Source organism: Cyrtonyx montezumae, unplaced genomic scaffold (genome assembly GCF_038088225.1).
Source record: "Cyrtonyx montezumae isolate F1298 unplaced genomic scaffold, pur_monq_1.0 scaffold_1, whole genome shotgun sequence".
In the NCBI taxonomy this organism is placed as follows: domain Eukaryota; kingdom Metazoa; phylum Chordata; class Aves; order Galliformes; family Odontophoridae; genus Cyrtonyx; species Cyrtonyx montezumae.
In genome coordinates, this window is record NW_027071825.1 from 15427643 (window position 1) to 15444305 (window position 16663).

A 16663-nucleotide genomic window follows, 5' to 3' on the forward strand; every position below is an offset into this window, starting at 1 on the left:
GATGCGCACACCTAAAAAGCACTGTTAGGAAAAGGGCGTGGGAACCTTTCATCCTCCTCCTGTTTCTCTTTTGCAAGAAAAACTCCTGTTTCTCTTTTGTTTTGTTCTCTTTTGCTGCCAGATGCAGCAAGCCCTGCTAATGGGGCAGGCAGACAAAAGCAATTCCAAGTGCACCCAGGCTTCTGTGTAAGCGATGCACCTGGTATTCAGGTGTCCCTGAAAACTCCTGGCACAGGTGTTTTATCTCAGAGGATATCCAAGTTCCTCCTGTGCTGAGCAGGGTCTTCTAGCAATCTACATTTCAAATGTATACACTTAAAACAGCTGTTCTCCCTCTAAACGGTTTCATGGTGATATTACATAGGGTGCTCCAGCCTTCAAAATTGCTAAGTGATTAACTGAAATCAGCGGGATCTGGACACATAAGCAGGACAGTGGTGTTCTTTAATCACCAGAGCTCTTCTGCAAAATATATTGTGCAAATTATGTTGTTCCTTCATCTCCTGTTTGTATGCCATACCTCTGACCATCACTGGAGGTGATGCGTCCTTATGACACATGACATTCACAAATATTTTGAAGTCACACATTAAATAAAGATCACTCTGGATGATCTTCAGTAGTTTATTAATTTAAAACATTGTTCCAATAAATACATACTAATAAACATTAAGACACTCCATAAAATCTAAATAGGACATTTACAAACCTGTTAACAAAGTAAAAACAGCATTTTTTTTTTTTAAACTGAGGTACGTGCAGGGTCTTTTAAGGCAAATTCAGTGAATTATTCTTTTATACTGACTCCTGCCCACCTCAGTCAAATCTCCCTTCAAAAAACTAAAAAAAAAGAGACCAAAAACAAATATACAAAGGATACTACTGAGTAGCTATTTTTCCAGTTATTTATAACAAGACTGAGTGCAGAAGCCAACAATTGTCCTGGATCAAGTCTTTACCCCCAGTATGCCCCTGCTCTCAGTCAGAACCAGTCCTTAGGTGGGTTTCCAGTTATAAGGCAGAACTCTGTGCTTTGGCTTTTCCAGTTGTCTTTCACAAGCTTCCTTTTTGCCAGTGAATGTAACAAGACGTAACCCCACAAGCCTCAAACACCCACAGCTTAGGCACAGAGATAGCTTTGAGAGGTAAAAAGGGTCTCCTCCTAACTCTCAATGCAACTCCTCATTTATAGCAGAATAAGTGAGAGCAGAAGTAGGTCCAAGCTGGTGCTTCAGTATAAAAAATAGCCAGATGTCAAGCTGCACACTTCAGTCCAGATGCCCCAGGCTTTCCTGACAGGAAACCAAGAGTGCAGCCTTTACTGAAACTCAACCAAGGCAAGCACTACCTTTGCCATTTACTGACTGCTCTCTGTGAGTACCATGTAAACACTGTTATACCTATGCATCGTGCAAAGTAATTCAAGCTATTAAAAACATCAGGGTTTTCATCTTGGCCATGGGAGAAACACTTTCCAGCTTACAGGTATTTGGTAGCTTATCCATCTTTGGAGCAACAGGCTCTGTATCTAAAAGGCTTATTTTCCAGTGTTATTTCAGAAACAGAGGACAAGAGATAGAAACCTCAACCTTTGATTTCCACTCTCACAGTCATGTAGGTTGAGCTGCCAATGCACAGCCCTGTCCTCTTCTTTCCTCTCCAAGCTCCTAATCAGAAAGGTAATGCCAGGGTCTGTTCTACAGACAGGGCTCAGGTCCAGTGGGGAAGCCAAGGGAGTCTGTTCTCCTAGTGTTGTAGGTGCTTTCTGCACTGTAGGACTCATTTAAGGCCATGCTGTGTCTCTCGGTGTCTTCGTAAATCCACCTTTCTTTGGAAGCCTTTGCCACACAGATCACAGCCGAAGGGCTTGAATCCTGTGTGCTTCCGACTGTGAGTGATGAGGTTGGAGCTCTGACTAAAGGCTTTTCCACACACCTGACACTTATGAGGTTTCTCACCTGCAAGCAAAAGGTGTTAAAGAAGGTGTGAAAGAGGATAACATGCCGCACACTCAGGGTCAGAGCAAATAGTAAATGCACTCTGGGCCTCAGAGTTAACAGAAGCATTTCCTACCTGATTAAAAAAAAGAGTCACCCTTACTAAAATCATGCAGTTGGCTGCCTTGAATCATCAGCTGTGGCTGCACCATGGCTGAGCAGGCATGGATCTGGCTGTACTTGCAATGTTCCAGTACAGTCCTGGGAGCAGCTTGAAGCAAAGAGTGCTCTGAGGACGTCACAGCTTGTGAACACATTGCTATATGGCTGCATGGCCTCTGTGTGATTTGAACTGTGTTGTGTTTTTTTTCCAAGAAACATCAGGAATTCCTGGAAAGACCCCAGCTCACGATGACTGTCTGACATCCATTATGGCATCAACTTAGGTGTAAGTGGAATAGATTGATGGATGTTGCTAAGCCAAAACCAGTGAGCTGCGGCCTGCCTGCAAAGGAGGATGAGGGCCCTCGAGTGAAACCTGAAGGGCAGGGTTCACACAGTTCAGTTGCTCTTCTCTCTAGTCCTCACTCTGAAATGCTAGCTGTCACTCAAGCCAAGTCCTGAAGTTCTCCTCCTGGGAAATAATGGGATTGGAAATTAAACCAGCCTCTGAACTTCTCTCACAGAGGGGTCAGTGGCACAACTCCACTGGTCTCCACAGGAGCAGCATCTCAATGCGTTTCCATTGTGTTTTTACTACCAAATAACGGAAAAAAAGGGAACCTCAACCACAACTAAGCCTGATTTTCAGAACCACTAATTTCAACTGGAGTAACAAACACTCTTTGTACTTTTGAAAATCAGATTCTTAGAAAAATAAAATCTGCATGAACTGAGTCTCCAGCACATTTTACCAGTGAATGTTGCATATGAAATCATCCCTAATTCAGTTAAGGATCTGGTTCTATATTACTAGTTAAAAGCCCAGAGACAGTCTGTGATCTCAGAATAATAATCCAAAGAACATTTTGTCCAATCAGAATTTGGCTGAACTTCCACCTAATCAAAACTCATTTGATAAAGTTACTATGGAAGTACTTTTCATTTTTCTCCCTAAATAGTTCATTTCATCCAAGAATAATCTTGTGGAGAATCTTTATATCTGTTGCTCACTGCTCCTGACCTTGGTTCGATCACAACCAAGCGGTACTGCGTATTTACCACTTTTATATTTCACTCTTGGTATCTGCTGATATCCCACTCTTGGGAAACAGGATTTTGGTCATCTAATCCTTGGGCTAGGCCAGTACAGCTATCTTTTTTGTGCCAAAAATGTTTCTGTATCTCACACACCATTCATCTCCCTCTACCTTAAATGAATGTGGTGAAGGTATGTAAAGTAAAATTCACTTTTACAGATCTCTGACAAACCTGCCTTCTCACTGAGCAATATTTAAAAAAAATTTTCCTTTGGTGATTCACCTGCACTTTATTAGTTTCCACGTTTATTACTAACAGTGAAACTTGAGAACTCTGCACCTCTCCTTCCATTCTGTATCAGGCTGCAGCCATTTCTCAGAAAGTCCGGGTGGAAGTGCAGATAATCAGTCTCTGAACAAATATTTAGACTAAGAGTTGGACCCTGGGACTGCCAGTTCACTGTTTGACCTGGAGGAGGAGACTCCTCTTGTTCCTATTGTAAATTGGTAGATCCTGGATGAAGAGATGCTGCAGTCAAATTCACCTATCATTTTCCAGAGACTTCAGCTGTAAATCAAGGTCGCAAGAATATAATACTCCACGAATCATCTTACTCAAAAGCCGTTTAAATAAACATTGGTAGATCCTATTAAGGGAACACTGATTGGATTGCGTGGATTTGGGTTATTTTGCAGCTGCTGTTCATGAAACCACATTCAAATCACCTTCATTTGCACAAGTAGAGCTCAGATAGCGTGAACCACAGCAGGGCCATGAGAAGCACAGGGAGGTACATGTGCTGTCCCAGCTGAGGAGGAACAGGCTGCTGCAGAGAGAACTCCTCAGAGACCTGCTCCTATAGCTGAGGCTGAACGCCACCAGCTGCAAGGCATACCTGTATGAATGAAGGTGTGTTTCTTCATATCAGATTTCTGGTGGAACCGCTTCCCACAGTACTGGCAGGGATAGGGCCGGGTGTCTGAGTGGATAAGCAGGTGGGTAGACAGAGTAGAAGATCTCTTAAAACTCTTGCCACAGATCTTACAGTCAAAGCTGCGTTCCTGCAGAAAGAGGAACCCAAACACACCCACATTACACCCTGCCAGAGATCCCACAGCAACAAACTGGCCAGCAGCACATCAGTGTTGCCCTTTCTGACTTAGCAAGCACTTCTGCTTCTCCAGAAATCTGGCCTGAGGAGATGCTAAAACCAGCATGACAGTACTGCATAATAGAAAAGATAATGCACTGTCTCCCACTGCCTGCACATTTCAGCACAGACCCAAGGTGTGATCATTCCACTGGGAAGACCAGCAGCTGCAGCACTGTTCAAAGTGCACTCTACACAGGAAAGTGGGTGTTGAGGTCTGCGTGGCTCTCTGGGGAAATCTCTGTGGCAGGTTAACTTGTGCTGGAAGCCTAACAACTAACTGCATATTTCTACTATCATTATAATTAAGTGAAAGGTACCTATGGCACCCATTATTTAATGGGTGATGAGACAGTTCTCCTCATTGTGTGCTCTGCCGATGCACGCTCATACAACTGTAAATAAGACAGCAAACAAACACTGCTGTAATTCTATCCTCCTAAAACCAATCTGAGGAAGGAAGATTTGCCAGGTTAAGTGGGTGGGTGAAGGGGAAATATGGAACAATATCAGCAGATGGAAAATGTTACAAATACTCCTACCAAAATTAACCATCATATTCTTTTGGTGTGTGACTCAGAGGGTGTCGAGACAGATGAAGTCTGTGCTCCGTACCTGACTGGTCTTTCAGATGTTCCCTGCATGGACACAATGACTACCTACAAGGGAAGATTCACTTCTTTGGTGGAGAGGGAGGATTAAAAATGAGGAGAGCTGTGTCAGAAGAAAGCACAGTGACTTGTCTTAGCTGTTAATACAGTCCACACCTTCCTCAGTTTCCAGCTCAGAGAGTGAAAATTTATTATTTATTATCTGGTACTTCTGGAGTGACAAAAGAGCCCATCACTTAATATACAGACAGACACGGGGTCAGGGGAATGGAAACAAAGTCTGTATTCTATAATTTGTCAACTGGTTCCTATTCTTCCTTTGCTCATTAGCTGCCCACCCTTTACTCTGCCTGCCACCATACTCTTCACCCACAACTGCCCACTGCAGCCCTACAATGTTTTCTTCCTCTCAGCTTAAACACCCACCTACTGCCCTGTGATGGCTTCCATGGCCTGCCCAGTGCCTGCTGAAGCAAGCAGGTGGCCCAGGCCTTCATTCTGGCAGTCTGCCCTGCTCTCACCTGTGAGTGCACAGCCTTGTGCTGCTCCAGGCTGACTGCGTGGCCGAAGGTCTTGCCACACATGTCACAGGCGAAAGGCCTTGTGCCACTGTGTGAACGGCGCACATGTACCTCAAGGCCATGTGGTGTGGAGAAGACCTGAAAGGGAGAGAGCAGACAGGGTCAAGTTAGAAGAAGAAAAGGGGCTGGGGAACGGTCCTAACCAGAGTGGGAGAAAGGGGTCCCTACCTTGCTGCACTTGACACACTTATAAGAGCCAGCACTAATGAGCAAAGGGCGACACAAGAGGTCTGACTCCACTTTGAGGCCACCAGGTCCCTTCTCTTGCTGTAGCCCAGGCTGTGTCTCAGTATAGAGTCCAGGTGCTGCTGCTGGAGGCCGCTCAAACAGCCCTGGGCCTGGGGAGCCAAAATCCCCATACAGTCCAAGGGAAGAGCTACACTCTGCACCATAGAGGGCAGGCTCAGAGCCCCGTTCGCAGAAGAGCCTCAAGGCTGAAGTCCGCTCCAGCGTTGGGCAGGGCCGGTAGCTTTGCACGAGGTGCCTCAGCTCAGAGCCCCCCAGGGTGCTCCATGTGTATGGTTTGAAGGGCACTGAGAAGGGTGGTGCTTCATCCAGGGATGGACACACAGATCGCTCAGAGGCTGCAGAAACACAAGGGCATGAGAATTAGCATACTTAATTAGTCCAGCCATCATCATGAGGCATCATGAAGCCTCTGGCCAGGCTTGTGCCAGAGCCAGAGCTTATACTGCTTTTCATATGTTTTATATTGTTCAGTAAGGTCAGTGCATCCAGTGCTAACTCCTCACCTGCTACTCCAATCAAATAATTCAAAGCAACCACCACATCAGTTTTGTCTACCTCCATCTTTGGGTGCCCAGGTGCATACATACCAATCTGACTGTTCATATACTAAACAACCCAGTCTGCAACTTCCTTTGGTTTTATCTGTTGCTCCTCAGAAAAGTGTATCTACATCCCTAGCTGAGCATCAAAGCTTGACAGTCCAAGTATTTAAGTTTAGTGCAGATCACGCTCACCCAGAAATGACATTATGGAGGTGCCCAATGCAATGCCCAAATCCAGTCTCTCAACCTCATACCATAACTGCCTGTTACTTGCAAAAGCATAATCAAAATAGAAAGCAGCTTCTGAAGAAAGCTTGAATTTCATGTCTCACTTTTTCAGGGGAAAAACAAAAAAAATTGAAATTGTCTGAAATAAAATCATTTTTTTTCACATTCCTCTGTATAAAGACACTGAATCCACTGAAAATTCTGAGTTTACAAAAGCATTATGAAAATCATTAGTATAGACTGTATTAAAAATTGAAGAGACAAAGAGATTTTCCTATCAGCCATAATCAAAGCTATCTTCCACCAAGACAAGCTCAGGTTCACCTCTGGCAACAGCATCTGACCAAGGGAGTATGCATAAGATCAATCCCACTTGCTATAGCAGAGACTGATGTAACAGCAGGGAAACAGCCTTGGAGATCAGTGTACAAAGGCACAAATGCTCAAAGTATAGGGAAAACACGGTTACACAGGGAATATGAGGTATCAGATCCTCACTGTGGCTGTCACAGATGGTGATTCATGTCCGAGGTGTGCTACTTTCATTCTTCCTCACAAAAGGCAGCAGAGCTGGGAGAGTCAAATGTCTCCACAGGACAAACACAGTAGTGAACCGAGGAAAAGATTAATATATTAACTGTTGAAATGCTGATGCCTTCACAGAAATATTGGCACCCCCTACCACTGTCTACCAGAATAGCTTCCCTGACCCAAAAACTTCCACACTCAGTATTATTTGACTTTTCTCATTCCTGCCAGTTTCACAGATTCCACGGCTTTATCAGCCTTCAGCACAAGGAGACAACCAGGAGTGGGATAGGGAGGTGAGGCAGGAAACATTAAGCTACCCATTCAGGTAGGCAAATGGTCACTGAGGATTACACAAAGGAGTGAAATTACATCAAACATCAAGTTTTTAATTCTTATATCTTTCATATAGGTTCATATGTTAATAGACTCATGTTTTTCCACTGAAGTATTAGTATTTCAGTTGGGAATATATGTATACATACCAACTAGAACATCTGATCAGAGAGATGAAATCAAATTAGCTGACATGGTGCTAAGCATGATTTTTCCTGTTCTGCACTGACTGCAAAGTTGTGGTCAGCATCACATCATCTATCTTGTGTCTTTGCAACCAGTTTCAGTGTTGTCATGTCTCACGATTTTATCACAAGATTCAGAACTATCTTAAAGCCCCAGCTCTTGAAATGGCATGATTTCATCACGCAGCTTTCCTTTTGTTTTCTAGTTCTTGTAACTACATTTTTTTCCCTTAAAGTCAACTAGTAGCCCAGACTATAAAGAAAAAAAAAAGGGAAATGTAACCTCTCAGCATCTCAACACTAGAATTTAATACCCATAAGGTATTTCTTAAGATTTTGATTTCTAAGCCAGTCCGTTGAGGGATAAGGGAAAAAAGGCTGACCTAATTTTTGAGCCCTTGGAATTGGCAACACGGGGCACATTAAACACTGCACCCCGTATCAGTTTGCGTGCAATGTTCCTTCCATCACCTCACATGCTTTAGCAGCCTCGCAGGCACAGTTGCAAGGGAGCCACTCATGCTACCAAGGGGAAGTTTAAGGCATCCAAGCCCCCTCATCCACCATCAAACCTCCTCTATCCACACTGTACTGCAATAGACTCGGCTATCTCTCCCTCTCCTCTGCTCCACAGACATCTAGCCCTCCAAAGTGTGAACAGTAGAGAAAGACAGACCCTTCCTCCACTCTATTCCTAGCAATTCTGTGCAGCCTCTGTGAGAAGAAAGATCAGTGCTCTTTTTGTTATAGCAAGGAGAACTCTGTGAAATGATCGGGAATTGATTGATGAACATAGAAAGATTCAAGTGTCCTCTTCCATAGAACAAAAATCACCATGATCCCTGAGTGACAACCCCATTACAGCCAATAAAAGGCTCCCTCCAAAACTACAGAACCAAGAAACTCATCAGACAATACCTATGTACTGCTGCAGAGTTATCAGGCTCCTTCTATATATGCAAACACATGTGATTACAGGCACATGTAGAAAGTGAGATTAAATAACACAGTGATGTGTACTGATGCAGTCAATGTATGTAGAATGCTAACCCTATAAAGGTTTTGCACTGTTTGTGCTAGCTCTCCTGGATTGGCAGCACTGCATTCAAAGACAGATCTGAAGTCTGTCTTTCCTGTACAACAAAGCATCCATGTTCACTCCTCAAGATGAGGAGGTGACAGTACTACTCACTACACCTGCCCTATGCTCGATTTAGAAACATCATTTCTCATCTGAACTGCCTGTGGAAACACAGAAACACGCAGAGAAACAGTTTCAAAAATCCAGCGTCTCACCAGCACATCTTGCAAAAGTGACCTGGGCACAAACTCCAGTTTCACACCAGATCTGACAAGGCAACTGGAAGAGATTTGGAAAGCTGTGGAAGGAAGCCTACTTATTTAATGCTGCTGATGATGCCTTAATCCTTAACAGCACCTCCCTCAGTGCACCGAGGTCAGTTTAATGAAGCTTTCTCATGTCAGGACAGGGAGTCCCGAACCTTCACTTTTCCCCTGTGAATGGAATCAAACAGCTCCAGGACTGTGCCCCCTCCTCTGAAAAATCTTGATCTGGAGATGTCACCGTCACTTTGCAGATACCTCTGCCAGGTAACCGGATGGTTGGCAGGGAGCTATGATTCCCACAGCAAGGGAAGAAATGAGTGCGGAGGAGACAAAGGCAGAACAGCCCTGGTAAACAGCTGCTCCACTTTCTATTTGCCTTTTAGATATCCTGTGAAAACGGCATTATTTGGGGAACGAGGAGAACAATTTGGAAGAATAAAAATTATACATTGTTATGCTTTGTGAAGAAATACTAGCAAAAGAGAAACTGTTGCGTTCCTGCCTTAGGTCCAGTCTGTCATTTGCAGGGAAGGAAACCAATCGTAGCTGTAACAACACTCATCAGCATTGTGAACATCCCTCAAAGGGAATGTTCAAATGAAGCTTTTTTAAGGGATGGGCGAGCTTTAGAAATGCAAGTCCCCATCATTACAATCAGCCCTAGATATGCAAGAACACTATAAAATGAAGTCGGAAAATCAGTGCGGAAATAGGACCACGTATTCGTTTGCAGGCGTCTGCTGTCCTTTTGAAAAGCTGAGACAGTTTTTCCTTTGCTAAGATAGAAATTGCTCTTTTTTCAGCTGTCACTTTTTAACCGAGGCAATAAAAAGTAGTTTTTTTATATACATACTGTTTGTTATAAAATGACAACGAGGTATTTTTAAATGAGATAAGTCTTCATGCCAGGCTGGGGACAGCATCTCCCACAGCTCCAACCACATCAAAAGCAGGACAAGGGAGCTAGAGACAGGCGCTGCAGCCATAAGTGTGAGCTTCCTGGATCTGAGGTGTTTAAATCTGACTGTCATTAGATTCATCTGTTTGTTGTTGTTGTTTTAATGAATGCAGTTTTAAAAAAGAAAGAAGAAAAAAAAAAAGGAAAAAAAGGAAAAACAAGGGAAAAACAAAAAAAAGGAGAGGTCCTTTTCTTTTTATAGACAGTAAATAGCCTCAAGGGGAGTTTGGAAAAACATCGAGCAGGCAGTCCAAAACACGGAGTCACTGCTGTTCACTACAGGTAAATAGATAGCCAAGTATATTTACTATAATATTTACTGTCCTAAAATACATTTATCCACGAAGATCCCAGGTACCAGGACCCTGTAAGAAAACACTTTAAAAACTCATGTGCTGCCTTCGGCAATTAATCAGAAACAAATGACAATAAAAATACAACTCTCCTACCACCTGACCATAACATGCGGCTCCCTTAGCCAGGGGAGTACGCCTGGAAAAGCAATCTGAGAGAGACAACACAAAAACGAGTGGGAAAAGGCAAATCTGTCCTTCCCATTCGTTTTAGATGGAGGGCACGAACAAGGGAGCGCAGTCGGAGCCCACCGGGCGCTGCTGCCCCTCTCCTACCTGGCGAGACGGAGGGTGAGGGCAGTCTCCAAAAATCTCCGAACTCCGACACCCTGTCGCAGATGCTGCCTTCGCAGCTGGGCGCCGACTCGGAGGTGCCATCGGCAGCCTCGGTGAGGTGGGACTCCGGGGAGAAGCGCCCCTGCGACGGCTCAGGGTCGGGCAGGACGGTGCGGCACAGCCCCGCGTCCTCGGAGATCTTGCTGTCTGCGGGGAAAAGGAGGCGAGCTCAGCGGGGCCCGGCCGGACACCCTCACCCCACCTACCCCGCTCCCGCTGACGGGCTCCGGGGCCGCCCCGCTAAGGGCGAGCTCTTACCTGCGCAAATCTGGGCCAGCACCGTCTCCAGACGCAGGCTGTAGTCCTCGTCGGCGGAGCGGGGCTGGTGGTAGCTGTGCGCCTTCTTGCTCTTCACCAGGAAGGACCTCGGCATGGTGGGGTTGCTGCCGCGGCCGCACTCAGCCTCCGAGCGCCGGGCACGGCGAGCTTCACCTCCGAGACTCCCGCGGGGCGGCGGCGGGGAGGTGACCTGCGGGGAGGCGCCGAGCCGCCGCTGAGGGCCGGGGGCGCGGGCCGGGAGGGGCCGCTCGTTGGGGGCGGCGCGCAGGTGGCTGCACCCCACCTCCCCCGCCCAACCCCGGGACGCCCGGAGCGCGGGGTTTCGGCTCCCGCCGGCCCCGGGGCCGCCCGGTCGGGGAAGGCGGCCACGACGGCGGAGCGGGTAGCGGCTGCGGCCGCGCACAGCGCGGAGCTCGCGGGGGGCGGCGGCGGGCGCTCCGCGCCTCCTTGAGCGCCCTGGAGGGGTCGGTGCGGCCCCGTCACACGGTGGACACGAGGGGAACCGCTGCGGCTCCGACGGCGGTAGCCTGACAGCGGGGAGACGCCGCGCCGTCGGAGGGACCGATTCACTCAACTGCCACGATAACGTGGAAACGAACACAACGGAATCTCTCCGCGCGCCGCAGCTGTCGGCGCGGCAGCGTGCAACTGCGGGCACTAAAAGCCGGGGCGGGGAGAGGGCGAAGTGGGAAAACCTCCCGCGGGCGCCGCGAGGAACGAGCGGGGCCCGACCGCTCCTGGGCGGTAGCGGAGGGCGGAGCACGCGGCGGCCGGCGCGGGCCGCTCCCCCCTGCACCCGACAGCGCCAGATGCCGTTAGATCGCGGCCCTTCGGTTCTTTTCGGGAACTCGGGGGCCGCCGTCACCGCTCCCTCGAGGTTTGCCCGAGAGGAGCGGCCCGGCCCGGCCCGAGCGCAGCACCCACCACGCGAGGCCGCCCCGTGCCGCCTCCGGGCACCGCTCGGAGCGCCGCCGCTCGGTCCCACCTGCGCAGCGCCTCAGCATCGAGCGGGGAGCGAAGAGCGGCGCCGCGCCCGATAGCGGCGGCCGTCGGGGCCCCCGGGGCCGCTTCTGCCGCGCGGCTCCGTCTCGACGGGGCTCTTTTCCCTCCAAAAGCCGTCAGGCGCCTCCGGCCGCCTCCGCCCCGCCCCGCCCCGCCGCCCGGGGCCCGAGAGAAGGCCCCGCGTAGCGCGTGCCGCTGTGCGCTCGGCCATTCGCGGGCTGCGCGCTGTGCGGCCGTGACCGTATTCGCCGTCTGAGGAGCGGCGCCGCTTCGGTTGTTTGCCGCGTTTTTTGGTGGTGGTGTTTTCTTTTTTGTTTTTTTTTTTCTGTCTGCGCTCCTCCGGAGCTCGGCCCCCTGAACCACAGATTCCACTTCCTGAGCGTTAGGAGCTTCTGCATCGAAGAAACAAACAAAACAAAACAAAACAAAAAGACGAAAAAAAAGAAAAGGCGCAGCGTGCCGAGCCAGCGCCCCGCTCTCCTCTCCCTGTTCCCTACGGTTCCCCGCTCGGGGCTGCCCGCGGTGCATTTGGGCGCTTCGCCATTCCGGGGCTCTGCTCTGCAGAGCTTGTGCGCGCCCGTCTGAACCATTATCGGATCCCTTCGACTTCCGCACCGCGCACCGGCCGCACTTGGCGCGCAGATGGGCGGCGGGCCCGGCCCGGCCCGGCGCTTCGTCCCTGAGCCCGGCGGAGCTGCGCGATGGGCCGGGGCCGCGGAGCCCTCCCCTGGGGCAGAAATAACTTGTTGTGGAAAACTCTGTCGGGATAAATACGCCCAACGGCGCTGAAAATACCTAAAGCCCCAAGCCTGGAGGTTTGCTCATTTCCCCTCGGCTTTAGGTAATGGTTAAATATGGAAGGGGTAGGCGAGATCCCCCCCCGCCGCCCCGCCCGGAGCCTGCTGACGCCTGACAGCGATCGAAAGGCGTCGGCAAACGCGGACGGAGCCGGGAGGGGCGGCCCCGGCGCCTCCGGCCGCCGTTCGTCTAAGGCGGCTCTGGGCTCCGCTCGGGCTCCCCGGGCCGTTCCGTTCCGACGCCGTCGGTGCCGCACCGCCGTCCCACGCGCGGCTGCCGGCGGCGGCCCGGCCCTTAATGCCGTCCCGTGCCTCGGAACGACCCCGCGGCGGCACCGCGCTGCTGGGAGCGGGCGCACACACATATAGGCAGGGCGCGTGCAAACGGCTTTGTCCCGCGAGGCGCGGAACCGGCCCCTATCCTGACCCGCTCCCGGCAGCGCTCCGGGCCGTCACACGGGGAGCTGTGCGCGGCCCCGCCCCGGGGCACCAGCCTGCTGCGCGTGGCCACGTGCGCGGGCGGCGGCGCGAGGCGGTCGAGGCGGGAAACGGCCTGAGATGACCGTTAGAGCCAAGAAGATGTCAGATGAGGAAGGAAAGGAGATGGGATGCAGAGGGGACCTCCGCGGTCAGGAGCTGAACGCAGGAACAGACAGGTTAGCTGCTCGACGTGTACGGGAGGAAAAGCGTTTTTGTACGTGTCAAAGCCAGAACTGGGAGCAGCACAGCCATTCTGTGGGGAGCTTGTGTGTAAGGTACGCGCTTCAGTGTGCTGAAACTCTGCTATCCACAACGTTTTCACTGGGAGAAGCTGCTAGGACGTGCTAACTTGTAGCACTGTGCATTCTCTTGGGAAAGGTGTCATTATTTTGTCTATTTCCCACTGATTGTATTATTTTTGTTTCGTTCTCCTGTTGGCTCTTCAAGACCTTTGTGTTTCTCCTTGTGGAATACAAATGTGCTGTAAATACATCAGACTTCAGTTCGTGATCTTGACAGTAACTTTTCAAATCACTGGAGAAACATAAGCATTTCATCTGCTGCTCCCAGAGTGCTGATTTCTGTCAGCACAAACTAGAGGTAGAAAGCAGCAGTAGGCCAGGTCGTGGTTGAAGGCTGAGGTGAAAAGCAGCGTTCCACTTTTTGTCCAGCGACCCAGAGCTTAAACCTTTGTGCATATTAGACATAAAATGCTGAGTTTGGTGAGACACTGGAACGGATTGCCCAGAGAAGCAGTGGATGTTCAGTTTGGACTTTGACCAACCCGATCTAGTGGTGAAAGATGTCCCTGCCCATGGCAGGGGAGTTGCTCTGGGTGGTCTTTAGGAGTCCCAGCCCAAACCATCCTGTGGTCGTGATTCTTGGGAAGGGAAAGATGTTAAGATGTTATATTTTGGATCAAGTATGTGTATGATTGCATCTGATTCAATCAGCTGACTATGTATATTTAACCATATGTATGTTAGTGTGTTTTCTCCACTCTAACAAATGGAAATTTCATGCTATAGAATTTATGTTGGAACTCAACTTCATTCCACCGTTCAGAATCTTGAGTTCTAATGGCTACTGCATACATTTATTTCACTGATTTTTCTTATGTCCTGAACCAGTTTGTAAGAAATAATAAATATTTTTTTAAAATCCTCAGAGAATTAAAAATATATATTAACGTAATTATACTGTCAAGAGTATTTCATAGAACAAAACAGAACAATTAAATCCAGAAACCCATCAGGTTCTACGTAACTTGTCCATTCCATCTCAACACGCTTAGATTCAGTAGCTGGTGCATAAACTAAATGCTGTAATTTTCACACAGACTGTACTAACCTCAATATTATAGCTTGTTGGTTGGTTGTTGTTTTTAGCCTCCGGGACCAGCCTGCTGACCATCCTAGGAAATCTGCATTATCCTTCATTCTTTACCTTCTCTCAAGATGTGCAACACTTCTTCGATGCCCCTGCAGGTAAAGGAATTAGCAGCATATCCATTCTAAGCTGTGGCCATATTATGTTAACAAATGTTTAGGCTGCTCTGAATTAAATATGAATTTGGAATGAGCATCAATTTTCTCTCAAAATCACAAGCATAATCTTTTATTTAGAACAGTGATTACAGAAAATCAGAACAAAAAACATGCAATGTCTTCTGTGTTGCTCTTCCACAAAAGAGCTGAATGGTGACTTAAGTACAGTATTACATTATTGACAAAGTGGTATTGTTAAATCTATGCTAGACCTTCTTATTATTATCTAATAGGAATTTATTTTAGTGAAAATTAAAGAGCAATTTACACTCATAGTTGAAAATTTGATTTAGAGGAAGATAAAATAATTGTCAAAACATAGAATCAGGGGTATCTTGAGTTGGAAGGCACCCACAAGAATCATCCAGTCCTACTTCTGTCTCCACAAAGGACCATCCAAGAAGCAGACCACATGTCTGAGAGCAATGTCCAGACACAACTTGAACTCCAGCAGCTTGGAGCTGTGACCACTGCCCCGGGCAGCCTGTTCCATGCACACCGCCTTCTGGCAAAGATCCTTTCCTTACCCCCAGCTGCCCCACCCCTGACACAGCTCCATGCTGTTCCATCGGGAGCTGTCTCTGTCACCAGAGAGCAGAGCTCAGCGCAGCCCCTCTGCTCTTTGTGAGGGAGCTGCATGCCGTGAGGTCTCTCCTCAGCCTGCTCTGCTCTGGGCTGCACAAACCCAGTGACTTCAGCCAGTACCGGTACGCCTTACCCTCTAGACCCTTCCTTCATCTTTGTAGTCCTTCTTTGGGCACACTAAATAGTTTTGTGTCCTTTATTAAGATAACCAAAACTGCACACTGTGCTCAAGGTGAGGCTGCACCAGTGTAGAGCAGGACAATTCCTTCCCATGACCAACTGGAAACACCACGACCAACACGCTAGCAGGTCCTAAAATATTTGTACCAACAAAAAAAATGTAAACATTCAAGTTTTCATAGCTAATGAAAACATTTTGATTATGAGACCAGGGAAACAGAACCATTTTTTACTACCAGAGAATTTAAATGGAAACTGTGTATGTTGGGGACGCTTCTTTCCCATTTCACCTAAATACTTTCTCAGGTTTCTTGAATATGCACACCTATGGTTAATATTTTTATACTTACATGTTTTTAATCTTTTAACACTCACATTGACTTCCTGCAGCCCAAATGTAGCAAAGCAACAAACCTAAGTAAGTGTCATGGTTTTATGATTTTTCTTATATTATTGATATTCCACATCATGACATCATGTAGTGTGCTGGGAGTTAAAGAAAAAAAATAAATTCCTGCTCCAGGTGAGGCTCAAACTCACAACCTCGGCACTGCTCCGCATAGTGCCCTGTAAGTTAATGCTACGGTCTAGTGGTGAGGAGCCGGCGCTCTCACTGCCAGGGCCCGGGTTCGATTCCCGGACGCAGCTAGCAGCTCTGCAGCTAGAGCATTAACTCTTCAGCTCCCAACACACATAACATGATGTTATGGTGTGCAATATCAAGAAAAATCATCAAACCATGACAGTAAGCTACAAAGCTTTTTAGAAGGTCATGAAATGTAGCATAATTAATACAGCTTATTTATTGACTTACTAGTAAAGGTACTATCTATGCTGTTAATATGTTGCCATTATTCTAGTACATATTCAAGTTCTAACACACATGGGTAAAGAAATTAGCATCATTTTAGCAGAATGTCTGAAGAAGTATGGTTATTCACAACAGTATTCTGTGTGTTGCCTTCTGTTCTCTGCCAAAAACTTCTCAAACTGCAGCACGTTCAACCATTCACCTTCACCTCTAACACCAATGCAGCTAGTTGGATAAAGCCGTTTATTTTTCCCTTAATATTTTTATTTGTGCTGTTATTCAGTATTTGTAATTATACTATTAGCAATACATAAAAATATAAAAGTTCAGGAAAAAACTCCTGTCAACTAATCTTATTTACTAGCACTTAACAGTAAGGCAGATATGGCAAAATTAAAACACTCAAACAGCATTTTTATGGCTCTCTAACTGAATCTGGCT

At 47.7% G+C, this 16663-nt stretch overlaps 1 protein-coding gene across 1 annotated transcript; it reads right to left on the minus strand.

Moving 5' to 3' along the window:
- Positions 1–608: 608 nt before the first annotated feature.
- On the minus strand, positions 609–11021 carry GFI1 (growth factor independent 1 transcriptional repressor). Its single transcript, XM_065741527.1, has 6 exons — positions 10800–11021; positions 10482–10688; positions 5648–6063; positions 5420–5557; positions 4033–4198; positions 609–1958 (listed from the first exon to the last, which is right to left on the minus strand). The coding sequence occupies exons 1-6, from the start codon at positions 10912–10914 to the stop codon at positions 1780–1782; spliced, it is 1221 nt and encodes a 406-aa protein (XP_065597599.1). The 5' UTR covers positions 10915–11021; the 3' UTR covers positions 609–1779.
- Positions 11022–16663: the final 5642 nt, after the last annotated feature.

Bases quoted from the DNA above. Each gene is read 5' to 3' on its own strand.
- GFI1 (XM_065741527.1), bottom strand. From the start codon at position 10,914: ATGCCGAGGTCCTTCCTGGTGAAGAGCAAGAAGGCGCACAGCTACCAC. The intron at 4,199-5,419 runs GTGAGAGCAGGG...CTCTTTCTGCAG, and splicing joins ACAAGGCTGTGCACTCACAG to GAACGCAGCTTTGACTGTAA. The intron at 1,959-4,032 runs GTATGCCTTGCA...TTTTGCTTGCAG, and splicing joins ACACACCTTCATTCATACAG to GTGAGAAACCTCATAAGTGT.